Source organism: Conger conger, chromosome 2 (assembly GCF_963514075.1).
Source record: "Conger conger chromosome 2, fConCon1.1, whole genome shotgun sequence".
In the NCBI taxonomy this organism is placed as follows: Eukaryota; Metazoa; Chordata; class Actinopteri; order Anguilliformes; family Congridae; genus Conger; species Conger conger.
Window position 1 is genome coordinate 87,401,115 of NC_083761.1, and position 13,170 is coordinate 87,414,284.

At 51.5% G+C, this 13,170-nt stretch overlaps 1 protein-coding gene across 1 annotated transcript in view; it reads left to right on the forward strand.

The window, feature by feature from the left end:
* The first annotated feature begins 1,806 nt into the window (after window positions 1-1,806).
* The window catches only part of pcyt2 (phosphate cytidylyltransferase 2, ethanolamine), a 22,611-nt gene continuing 11,247 nt past the window's right edge, over window positions 1,807-13,170 (forward strand). The window contains exons 1-2 of the mRNA XM_061230963.1: window positions 1,807-2,125; window positions 12,905-12,993. Of these exons, the coding sequence (XP_061086947.1) occupies window positions 2,016-2,125; window positions 12,905-12,993 (199 nt within the window). The 5' untranslated portion in view covers window positions 1,807-2,015. The remainder of the gene's footprint in view (window positions 2,126-12,904; window positions 12,994-13,170) is intronic.

Here is a 13,170-nt window from a genome sequence, read left to right on the forward strand (position 1 = left end):
TTAGCATTGATAAATGAGGAGGGGGGTTTAGCATTGATAAATGAGGAGGGGGGTTTAGCATTGATAAATGAGGAGGGGGGTTTAGCATTGATAAATGAGGAGGAGGGTTTAGCATTGATAAATGAGGAGGGGGGTTTAGCATTGATAAATGAGGAGGAGGGTTTAGCATTGATAAATGAGGAGGGGGGTTTAGCATTGATAAATGAGGAGGGGGGTTTAGCATTGATAAATGAGGAGGAGGGTTTAGCATTGATACATGAGTGAGGAGGGTTTAGCATTGATACATGAGTGAGGAGGGTTTAGCATTGATAAATGAGGAGGAGGGTTTAGCATTGATACATGAGGAGGAGGGTTTAGCATTGATAAATGAGTGAGGAGGGTTTAGCATTGATAAATGAGGAGGGGGGTTTAGCATTGATAAATGAGGAGGAGGGTTTAGCATTGATACATGAGTGAGGAGGGTTTAGCATTGATACATGAGTGAGGAGGGTTTAGCATTGATAAATGAGGAGGAGGGTTTAGCATTGATACATGAGGAGGAGGGTTTAGCATTGATAAATGAGGAGGAGGGTTTAGCATTGATAAATGAGGAGGAGGGTTTAGCATTGATAAATGAGGAGGAGGGTTTAGCATTGATAAATGAGGAGGAGGGTTTAGCATTGATACATGAGGAGGAGGGTTTAGCATTGATAAATGAGGAGGAGGGTTTAGCATTGATAAATGAGTGAGGAGGGTTTAGCATTGATAAATGAGGAGGAGGGTTTAGCATTGATAAATGAGGAGGAGGGTTTAGCATTGATAAATGAGGAGGAGGGTTTAGCATTGATAAATGAGGAGGAGGGTTTAGCATTGATAAATGAGGAGGGGGGTTTAGCATTGAATTGATAAATGAGTGAATTCTGGCCCTGTGCCCATTACATTAGTGCAGCTTTCTCTGGTCGTCATGGTTTCCAGGTAAAATGTATTAAAATGCATTTCCCCTTCCTAATTTCCTTTATTGCTGCATATTTGTGACCCTCAATGGTTTCAGATCTTTAGACAAAATCTCATATTAGTCAAAGGGGATCTGAGTAAATGCCAATCACATTTTTTTTTCACAACTTTAATTAAATAGATGAAATTAAACCCCCCAAATCTTCTTGAAGAGTGGTTGCACAAACTCTATAATGTGAGATCAGCCTTTCGCATGGCTGTGGAGGAATTTTCGCCACTAATCGCCTCAAATATGCAGTAATAGGAGAAATCCTCTGTGGCCAAAGAATCTGTGTGAACTGTGATGCTGTCAGGTCAGCATGAGCCAAAATCCCCGAGGATGTTACAGCACCCTGGCACAAAGAATGGAAGAAAATGTTAGGAGATTGATGTACCTAATAAAGTGGCTGTTGAGTGTATTTCAGTTGGCCTATGATATACTTTCCTTGGAGTTGAATCGTGTATTATGCAGTATTTTTATAACTGGGTTGCATTTAAAAACTAGAGATGCACATTTCCTCAAGAAAATGTTCATAATTCAAAAAGTACAAGTACTACCCAAGAGCTGTTAACATTGATGTATAGAAATAGACACTGTGCAATTTGCTCATTGCAATAAATTAAGCGCAAATGTTGGCCCCGAAGTTTGGCCTGGGGCACAGGCGTCAATAAAAGTGCAACAACGTGACGTCGTATCACCTGCCTGTGAGGGGAGAGGGCGCCACGCCATGCGGTCACGTGGTGGGAGAGTGGAACGTTGTTATGTAACAACATGTTGGCCGCCATGTTGGCTTCATCGTACGATTCGCTGCCATGACGCCACTTCCGCTGGGAAGGAGGCGTTGTCCCGAGGTGCTCACACCAGCGTCACGGCCATACGGGTCTATGTTCACAGCATTAGGGACACGGCTCCGTAGCGTACTAGCTAGCCACATCTGTCACTTGATTCCGAAGTCTAGCCGTGTATTCTATACCTGTATTGTTGTCATTATTTTACCAGTCGAACGTTTTATTTCTCACTTTTAAGATACAGCGAAAAAACAATGATCAAGAACGGTCATCACGCCACCACCGAAGCCGGGAAAGGAGCCGGCTCCACAGCCTGCAGTCCGGAGAAGAGGAAGCGTATAGTACGGGTGTGGTGTGACGGATGGTGAGTTTGATCGATTTGCGTTTGACATTTCTTTGCAAAAGACAACTTGAGTTTCTAGCTAGCCACCAACAATTGATCGCGGGTGCTGTCGTGCTGCGTTAGGCATCTGTGCACGTAGGAATTGTGATAGGGCGGCTATGTAATATTGTGTGGATAAGTATGCGAGTGCGTGTATCGATACAAATGACGTCTGTTAGTTTAAATACGTGTAGCTATCGTTATTGTTGACATACCGTGCGATTCGTTAGTTACGGAAGCTACTTAGTTTAAATACGTGATGTGAGTTAGCTAGCCTAAGTTAGCTATGTGTTGCATGGACTCCGTGCGCAGCTGGCCGGCCGGCATATCGATATATCCAGCTGTACCACCGTCGAACGGTGTTAGACCGCTAACATGGACGTATAGTTGGCCACATGTGTGTAAGTTATAGCCGTGTCGTTTGCAAAATTAGCGTGTCACCCGAGAGCTATTTCAACGGAAGCGCCGGATAGTTACTGTACGCGTACAGTATGCCAGTTTCAGGTGAAGTCGCCGCCCATCGCTCTGTCAGTGTGCCCAAGGTCAGTTTAACCTCCGCAGGTAAACTGTTTAACGAACTGCTCGGGTGCGAAGCGAGCGATTAACGTCATTTGTATGCAAGTTACCGTCGAACGATCTCAAGTTCTGGCGACGGAAATAAAGGGTGTCGTGACAGCCAAAGGTAACATTAGCTAGCAAGTTAGTTAAGTCGCAAAAGTTCCTGGTACGCATGCACCGCACTCAGCTCCATGTTATGTAACTCGCTGGCAAACTAACTCATGCACATTAGCTCATTAAGTTACACCTAACGCTAGCTTTTGTTACGTTCTGGCATGCAGCATTATTACATAATAAGACGACCGGGCACAACCATACCTATTATACGTGTGCAGTGTATAATTATGTGTTGTCCACACCAGCTTGCAGGAAGCTTTAGTCCAGAGGTCCAATATAGACCCAAATTGCATTTTCATGGTTCGAAATTATAACACGTAGGCAGACTTTGCTAGCGCTTCTGCATGTGTACGCCAGCCCCTTATGATAAACTGTCGTGCACACATTATCTGTGCTCAAATCAGGTGAACTCTATCACGGTAACTTTATTTCTCTTGGGAGTGGTGCCCTCAACAGATAAATGGATTACAGCCTTTGCACAAGAGACCGTCTGTGTCTCTGTTATTGGCGACAGATGGCCTTAGGATGGGGAAGAAGAAAAAAAAAACAGTTGAAGGTAGTTGCACTCGTCCGTTTTGGAGAGACATCTCTGATTGCCCACTCCCAAAGGTGCACGCCTGCTCGCGTGACGCCAGCAGCCCGGCCGCCTCCTGCCCCTTGGAGCGTAAAAGTTCCGTGGAGAGGTCATGGGCGGTTACGGACACTATCGGGAAAACAAAACAACCAAAGGCCCTCATTGCAGCTCTCCTCTCCATGATTTACTTGACCAGGCCTTAATTCTTCTCAATATCTGAACACCAGTGGAAAGAAGGATCTGCAATGCAATGCGAAGACAAAAAACAACAACTGCAACAACAACAACAACGACAAAACATTCTCGCAATGTTGCGGCAGTGCTGTGGCAATGTAGTAATACTGACAAACGTTTCAGTGACATTTTGCCAACACTTTCTGCGTGCTGTGGCACGCAACTGTTGTGTGGGCGTGAATCCGTGTCATGGGTGCTGGTCGGCCGGCGCGAAGCCGACGCGTCTTAAGTGTTTCACACTATTGTCTGCAAGTGGTGTGCACATATCCGAGAGAGAACCGTTCGTGTAAACGGACGGATTTTAAAAAGTAAAATAAATACGGTACGTGCCCGCATATTGCTGATAACCGACGGGCTGGAGTTGGAGATGTTTTTTTTTTTGTTTTGTTTACCGTTTGAAATGCTTTTGAATCGGCGTGTTTTGAAGACCGGGATTACCGCGGCTTTCTCTGGGAGAATTCCAGCCATTTTCGCGCTGCGGCTGATGTGGCGGGGTGGAATGTGCGGGGAATGGCTCGGATGCCAGAGTATAAAACCGGGCTCTGAGCGCCACACGGAGGGGTAGTGTCAACATGGGGCGCAACGCGGCCCCCAAACCCCTCACCCCTCACCCACAACCTCCACCCTTTGCGTTTCTTCGCATTTGGTTCTTTTAACTAACGTACCTCATAGCGAGCACGTGCCGCTTTCTGCGCGTTCCTTTTGTCCGCACGCCCTGCTGCACTACATTACGGGCGCGCGGCGGACGCTCTTCTCCAGAGCGCCGTCCAGCGAAGTGCGAAGTGCCGCACCCGTCACCAGGGACAAGTGCGCTGAAAGACCCGAGAGGGAAGTTGCGACTCCAGGTGGCAGGAGTGACGCCGTGGGATTCGGGGACCTGTTGACGAAAACAGAAACGGAGCGGTGGGAAGGCGCCGGGCGGTGACGCAGCGCGCGGCGGGTCGAAGGTCGCGCTCACGGCCGGCAGTGAGCACGCGTCAGCAGGCCTGCTCTGAAGTCCGCCGGGGCGTGTGCCGGGGGGGGCAGAGCAGTGAGAACTGGGACAGAGGTGCCCGGGGGAACGGGGAGGTGCTGCCGTCAGGCCTCGGGGGGGCTCTTTCCTGGGGGGCTAGGTTAGCAGCTCCAACAGTCGCTCTGCCTTAAGGCTTTTCAACAGTATGTGGGGTTATTTAGTTATTTATTAAAGTGTTCTAGAACTCCAGCGCGCTTTCATTCACCGGCACTGATTGTGACATCAGCATTAGAATGTTCAGTTAAGAGCGTTCTGATGACATGTGTGTGTTCTTGCGCTTTAACTGAACACTCTGATGAGGTGTGTGTTCTTGCGCTTTAACTGAACTCCCTGATGAGGTGTGTGTTCTTGCGCTGGTTACATAGCCGGGTTCCTCCTGAGGTGTATTCCCTTTGGTGATGTTTTTCACCGCTCCAGTGTGTTGTCTGCCCACAGGGGGTTATTTTTACCTGGCTTGCGTTCGGGTGGTCCAGGCCTGGTTTCCTTCTGTCACTCCGTTCTGACAGTCCTCTGGACACAGAGCTACTCAGAGTAAATTGATTTGATTAGCTTTGGCTTAATCAGATGAACCTCCACCACGTCCCACAGCTCTCCAGTGTTGACTGCAGTCTAATGAGCACCTCATGCTGAGATCGGCCCTGATGTGAATATTTACCCTGCTAGTCACCGTGACCCCACATCCGCGGGCATGGGCGCCCCCTACTGGGGCAGTTTCTCTAGCACTGTTGCCTCTGGCAAAGCTCCTCAGCAACCTGGCTTGTATCTCTCTCTCTCTCTCTCTCTCTCTCTCTGTCTCTCTCTGTCTCTCTCTGTCTCTCTCTGTCTGTCTCTGTCTGTCTCTGTCTGTCTCTCTCTCTCTCTCTCTGTCTCTCTGTCTCTGTCTCTCTCTCTCTCTCTGTCTCTCTCTCTCTCTATCTCTCTCTCTCTCTCTGTCTCTCTGTCTTTCTCTCTCTCTCTCAGGTATTTTGAAGATACATTCTTCTTGGGGGGTGGGGTGGGGGATTTGGTCTTTTAACAGCTGATTTCCTAAAATTTTCACCCTTTGTTAAAGTGCAAACTTGCAGGGGGCCTTTAAGGACTGAGGTCACGAATATGCGATTGGAGTGTCCCTAAATGAACATTCTAGCGCTGGTGTCACAATAGTACGCAGTGGAGTTCCGGAACCCGGAATAAGACTTTCAGGAAGAGGAGCGAGCCTCTCTCTGTGGGAGACACTGCAGAGCAGGGCCTGGTTTCAGAAGCAGGGCCTGGTTTCAGAAGCAGAGCCTGGTTTCAGACGCAGAGCAGGGCCTGGTTTCAGAAGCAGAGCCAGGGCCTGGTTTCAGAAGCAGAGCCAGGGCCTGGTTTCAGAAGCAGAGCAGGGCCTGGTTTCAGAAGCAGTGCAGGGCCTGGTTTCAGAAGCAGAGCAGGGCCTGGTTTCAGAAGCAGAGCAGAGCCTGGTTTCAGAAGCAGAGCCTGGTTTCAGACGCAGAGCAGGGCCTGGTTTCAGAAGCAGTGCAGGGCCTGGTTTCAGAAGCAGAGCAGGGCCTGGTTTCAGAAGCAGAGCAGGGCCTGGTTTCAGAAGCAGTGCAGGGCCTGGTTTCAGAAGCAGTGCAGGGCCTGGTTTCAGAAGCAGAGCAGGGCCTGGTTTCAGAAGCAGAGCAGGGCCTGGTTTCAGAAGCAGAGCCAGGGCCTGGTTTCAGAAGCAGAGCAGGGCCTGGTTTCAGAAGCAGGGTCAGGGCCTGGTTTCAGACGCAGAGCAGAGCCTGGTTTCAGAAGCAGGGTCAGGGCCTGGTTTCAGAAGCAGGGTCAGGGCCTGGTTTCAGAAGCAGGGTCAGGGCCTGGTTTCAGAAGCAGAGCCAGGGCCTGGTTTCAGACGCAGAGCCTGGTTTCAGAAGCAGAGCCAGAGCCTGGTTTCAGACACAGAGCCTGGTTTCAGACGCAGAGCCTGGTTTCAGAAGCAGAGCCTGGTTTCAGACGCGGCTCTTCAGTGGGTATCGAGTGCCGCTCGTGATGGCTTCTCTTCACACGCCCTCTGCGGCCGGATTACACGCAGGTGTCGGGTGGCCAGTGCCCGTCACGCTGTGTTTGTTGTGTTGTTTTATACTGTCGTTGGTTTTTTCTTTTCCTTCCTGTTTCTTCATGGGAATTCACTTGGATATTTCTCCCAGCTTATCATAAGATTGTTCTAAATCTTTTATAATGAAAACTGTAAAATGACTATACAACAGGAAGGGCAGGGCCAGTTTTAATACGTTTAATATCTTGTAAACTCTCAGTGTTCACTTTTAGTACTATGCTTGTATTTCTCTCTGAAGAATGAAGCGGTAGCATGGGAGGGGATGATGAGCCTCTGAGCTCTGCTGGCTGGGTCTGATCTGGGTGCAGCTGCTCTGGCCTGGCTGCCAGGCCTCAGGGTAAAGGTCTGAGCTCTGAGCCCTGCTGGCTGGGTCTGATCTGGGTGCAGCTGCTCTGGCCTGGCTGCCAGGCCTCAGGGTAAAGGTCTGAGCCTCTGAGCTCTGCTGGCTGGGTCTGATCTGGGTGCAGCTGCTCTGGCCTGGCTGCCAGGCCTCAGGGTAAAGGTCTGAGCTCTGAGCTCTGCTGGCTGGGTCTGATCTGGGTGCAGCTGCTCTGGCCTGGCTGCCTGGCGGAGGGTGACCTGTAGTAACCCTGCAACACGGATCTGTGCAGGGAGGGGCCGTTCCACCGGGGATCGATCACTGACGCAGGGCTCCTTAGTAACTGTCCTGACACAGTCTAACACTGTTTAACCGCTGTGTGTGAGAGTGTGTGAGTGTGTGTGAGTGTGAGAGTGTGAGAGTGTGAGAGTGTGAGAGTGTGAGAGTGTGAGAGAGTGTGAGTGTGTGAGTGTGTGAGTGTGTGAGTGAGTGTGTGAGTGTGTGAGTGTGTGAGTGTGTGAGTGAGTGTGTGAGTGTGTGAGAGTGTGAGAGTGTGTGAGTGTGTGAGTGTGTGAGTGTGTGAGTGAGTGAGTGAGTGTGTGAGTGAGTGTGTGAGTGTGTGAGTGTGTGAGTGTGTGAGTGTGTGAGTGAGTGAGTGAGTGAGTGAGAGTGTGAGAGTGTGTGAGTGTGTGAGTCTCATCTGTTCCAGTCCCATCAGTGGAAAAACAGCACAAGCCCCTCCCCCTTTCACTAACCCCGCTCCCGTTCCCATGGAGACCCTGCCTGTGCACTTCAGAGGGAGTGAGAGGTCACAGGAGTGGAGCATCTGGTTCTGTGCTGACATCAAACTTAAGTTCAAAGCCAGGTCAGTTGGGGAGAGGTGGATCCACAGGTCAGTTACAGACATGGCAGTCGGGGAGAGGTGGATCCACAGGTCAGTTACAGACGTGGCAGACAGGGAGAGGTGGATCCACAGGTCAGTTACAGACATGGCAGATGGGGAGAGGTGGATCCACAGGTCAGTTACAGACATGGCAGTCGGGGAGAGGTGGATCCACAGGTCAGTTACAGACGTGGCAGATGGGGAGAGGTGGATCCACAGGTCAGTTACAGACATGGCAGATGGGGAGAGGTGGATCCACAGGTCAGTTACAGATGTGGCAGATGGGGAGAGGTGGATCCACCGGTCAGTTACAGATGTGGCAGATGGGGAGAGGTGGATCCACAGGTCAGTTACAGACGTGGCAGACGGGGAGAGGTGGATCCACAGGTCAGTTACAGACGTGGCAGAGGGGGAGAGGTGGATCCACAGGTCAGTTACAGACGTGGCAAACGGGGAGAGGTGGATCCACAGGTCAGTTACAGACGTGGCAGAGGGGGAGAGGTGGATCCACAGGTCAGTTACAGACGTGGCAGATGGGGAGAGGTGGATCCACAGGTCAGTTACAGATGTGGCAGATGGGGAGAGGTGGATCCACAGGTCAGTTACAGACATGGCAGATGGAGAGAGGTGGATCCACCGGTCAGTTACAGACGTGGCAGATGGGGAGAGGTGGATCCACGTGTCAGTTACAGACGTGGCAGATGGGGAGAGGTGGATCCACAGGTCAGTTACAGACGTGGCAGACGGGGAGAGGTGGATCCACAGGTCAGCTACAGACGTGGCAAACGGGGAGAGGTGGATCCACAGGTCAGTTACAGATGTGGCAGATGGGGAGAGGTGGATCCACAGGTCAGTTACAGACATGGCAGATGGGGAGAGGTGGATCCACCGGTCAGTTACAGACGTGGCAGATGGGGAGAGGTGGATCCACGTGTCAGTTACAGACGTGGCAGATGGGGAGAGGTGGATCCACAGGTCAGTTACAGACGTGGCAGACGGGGAGAGGTGGATCCACAGGTCAGCTACAGACGTGGCAGATGGGGAGAGGTGGATCCACAGGTCAGTTACAGACGTGGCAGACGGGGAGAGGTGGATCCACAGGTCAGTTACAGATGTGGCAGATGGGGAGAGGTGGATCCACCGGTCAGTTACAGATGTGGCAGATGGGGAGAGGTGGATCCACAGGTCAGTTACAGACGTGGCAGACGGGGAGAGGTGGATCCACAGGTCAGTTACAGACGTGGCAGAGGGGGAGAGGTGGATCCACAGGTCAGTTACAGACGTGGCAAACGGGGAGAGGTGGATCCACAGGTCAGTTACAGACGTGGCAGAGGGGGAGAGGTGGATCCACAGGTCAGTTACAGACGTGGCAGATGGGGAGAGGTGGATCCACAGGTCAGTTACAGACATGGCAGATGGGGAGAGGTGGATCCACCGGTCAGTTACAGACGTGGCAGATGGGGAGAGGTGGATCCACGTGTCAGTTACAGACGTGGCAGATGGGGAGAGGTGGATCCACAGGTCAGTTACAGACGTGGCAGACGGGGAGAGGTGGATCCACAGGTCAGCTACAGACGTGGCAGATGGGGAGAGGTGGATCCACAGGTCAGTTACAGACGTGGCAGACGGGGAGAGGTGGACCCACAGGTTGATCATTTATCCTTCAGGCTTTCTGAAAAAACGCTTCTACAAAGGATGCGCTGAGGTTGGGGTGTCTCGGTGGCGCAGCCTGTAGAGCACTGACCGCATGCTCATTGCGAGCCGCGACGTCGGCGGTTCGAGTCCGACCGTCCGACATTTGTCGCATGTCTTCCCCTCTCTCTCGCTCCCATTCTTCCTGTCTCTCTATACTATATATACTGTCCAATAAAGCTGAAAAAGGCCTAAAAAATATCTTTAAAAGGATGCGCTGATGTGTTGATGCTCAGCGCTCCTCCTCCTGGTCGCTCCTGGCTCGTTCAGGGAGAATGTCACGGGTTAGGGGAGCTCTGAGTGATGGCTGGTCGTGATCGATTTCCAGGTCAGTTGAGGAAACAAGGGCGTCATGATAAAGGTCAGAGTGAGCCGGCCCCTGCACATGTAGCCTGAGAGGGGTAACCTGACGCTCCCATCAGTGTCGCGTAGAACCACCCCCCCCCCCCCCCCCCCCCCCCCCCACTGTTATTAATATCTCCCTCTCTGACCCCTCCCACGGCAGCTAAAAATACAGGGCGTGGGACACTGTCCTGTCCGAGGGGCCAGAGGGGGCGGTACTGCAGACTCGTAAACTGTCCCGAATGAATAAAATAAAGCCCCAAAAGCACATGGCACATTAGGGGGGGAGGAGGGGGGGGTACTCAGCGAGTGGCAAGAAAAAACTCCCCGATGGGAAGAAATCTCAGGAGAAACCTGGCTATAGAGGGGAGCCCATCCTCTACTGACCCCATCCTCTACTGACCCGGCTATAGAGGGGGTCCCATCCTCTACTGACCCGGCTATAGAGGGGAGCCCATCCTCTACTGACCCCATCCTCTACTGACCCGGCTATAGAGGGGGTCCCATCCTCTACTGACCCGGCTATAGAGGGGAGCCCATCCTCTACTGACCCCATCCTCTACTGACCCGGCTATAGAGGGGAGCCCATCCTCTACTGACCCCATCCTCTACTGACCCGGCTATAGAGGGGGTCCCATCCTCTACTGACCCGGCTATAGAGGGGAGCCCATCCTCTACTGACCCCATCCTCTACTGACCCGGCTATAGAGGGGAGCCCATCCTCTACTGACCCCATCCTCTACTGACCCGGCTATAGAGGGGGTCCCATCCTCTACTGACCCGGCTATAGAGGGGAGCCCATCCTCTACTGACCCGGCTATAGAGGGGGTCCCATCCTCTACTGACCCGGCTATAGAGGGGAGCCCATCCTCTACTGACCCGGCTATAGAGGGGGTCCCATCCTCTACTGACCCGGCTATAGAGGGGGTCCCATCCTCTACTGACCCGGCTATAGAGGGGGTCCCATCCTCTACTGACCCGGCTATAGAGGGGGTCCCATCCTCTACTGACCCGGCTATAGAGGGGGTCCCATCCTCTACTGACCCGGCTATAGAGGGGAGCCCATCCTCTACTGACCCGGCTATAGAGGGGGTCCCATCCTCTACTGACCCGGCTATAGAGGGGGTCCCATCCTCTACTGACCTGGAAGCTGTGAAGTTGAGGTAGAACAAATGTAACAGGGATGTAATAAGTGATCCATTGCAGCAGATTCTCAACCCACTGAAAGGGTTAACGGTTAAATGCACCTGCACCACAACAAGGCCACAAATATGTCTCTAGAATGTTCTTTACTGAACAGTCTAATGCTGATGTAACAATCGTCACTGGTGACCGAAAGCAGAAGGGTTTTAGGACACTGAATTTCTGAATTCTGACTGAGGCAAGGTGAAAACCTTTAAATGTGTCTGTCTGCGTTAAAGATGTCTGTGTTTTTAAAGGGAGAGGACGGCGTCTCCAGTGTGGCCCCTCTCCCTCTCTCCTGCCTCCTAAACCCAGATTAAGGGCAGTTTAATCCCCCTTCATGTCAATCTCATTACCGTCCAACAAGCTCTGCACAAGTCTCACCTGCTCAGATAATGACCCTGCATACTCTTCCCCCCTCATACACCAGCAAGCTTCTGCCCTTTCCTGGTGGGTTTCAAACAAACCTCTGGTATTTAGAACTGAACTTTCTCTTAAGTAATTAAAGCCATTTTGGTGCAAATTCTGCACAGCAAGTTGTGTGCTTCCACTGGCCTCTAAACAGTTTTTCTTCTGGTTGATCTTTGACCCTTGACCCAGGTGAGACAGCCTCCTTGTTGACCTTTGACCCTCCTCCACCAGCAGCTACAGACACAACACTGTGAGTGAGTGAGTGAGTGAGTGAGAGAGTGAGTGAGTGAGTGAGTGAGAGAGTGAGAGAGTGAGAGAGTGAGAGAGTGAGAGAGTGAGAGAGTGAGAGAGTGAGAGAGTGAGTGTTTTCCCAAAAGGCTACTCCCGATATTGTGAATGTAATTTCTTTGTAAAGGCACTAGACTGGTTCAGTAGGCGATGGTTCAGTAGGCGATGGTTCTGGGTATGATTTCGTTCAAATTGTAGACTCAAAAACATGAAAGTGAACAAAAGATGACTTCCACCCGCTGTGCTGTGACCCTGAGTGTGGAGTGTGTTGGGTTATCACAGCCTTGGGAAACACACGTGTGGGGCAGACACCCAAATACAAACACCTGCATAGACACACACACACACACACACACACACACACGCCGGCACAGACAAACACGCGCACATGCACACACACACATCCACACATACACACATACACACACACACACACACGCCGGCACAGACAAACACGCGCACATGCACACACACACATCCACACATACACACATACACACATACACACACACACGCTGGCACAGACAAACACGCGCACATGCACACACACACACACACACACACACACACACACACACGCCGGCACAGACAAACACGCACACGCACACGCGTGCACACACACACACTCACACACACACACACACACACACCCACAAACACACTCACATGCACACACACAGACAACCACACATGCACACTCGCATGCACACTGAACAAAATGTGTAGGCAAACACGTTCTCCTGGAACTTTGGTGCCACGGTATTCATAAGGCATGCGTACAATACAGTCTGGCACTTGACATGGAATGGCATTAATTTAATTAATTCATATGAAAGAATATCAGAGGAATAAAATGAATTGTGTACTACAAGTGCTAACATTGGTTTGTCAGAGTATGCATTCAGAATACACATTTGACCCTTCCCTCTCTTTTTCCTATTCCCTCTCTGCCCCCCTCTCCCCCCTTTCTCTCCCCCCTCCTTCCTCTCTCTCTCACTCCCCCCCCTCTCTCTCCCCTCTCTCTCCTCTCTCCCCCTCTCTCTCCCCCTCTCCCCCTCTCCCCCACTCCCCCACTCCCTCTCTCTCTCAGCTATGACATGGTACACTATGGGCACTCTAACCAGCTGCGCCAGGCCAAGGCTATGGGAGATTACCTCATCGTAGGAGTGCACACTGATGGTAAGAGAATGGGGGTGGGGGGGTGGGGGTGGGCGGGGGTGGGGCGGGGCAGAAAGGGAATGATTCCACCTCTAATCCCGAAATTGTCCTGAATCTGCTTCACCAGACTGCCAGTGGTGAGAGGGATTTTGTATTTCATTTCTTCCATTTGGCCACTCCCAGGACTCTGCTTTAGGT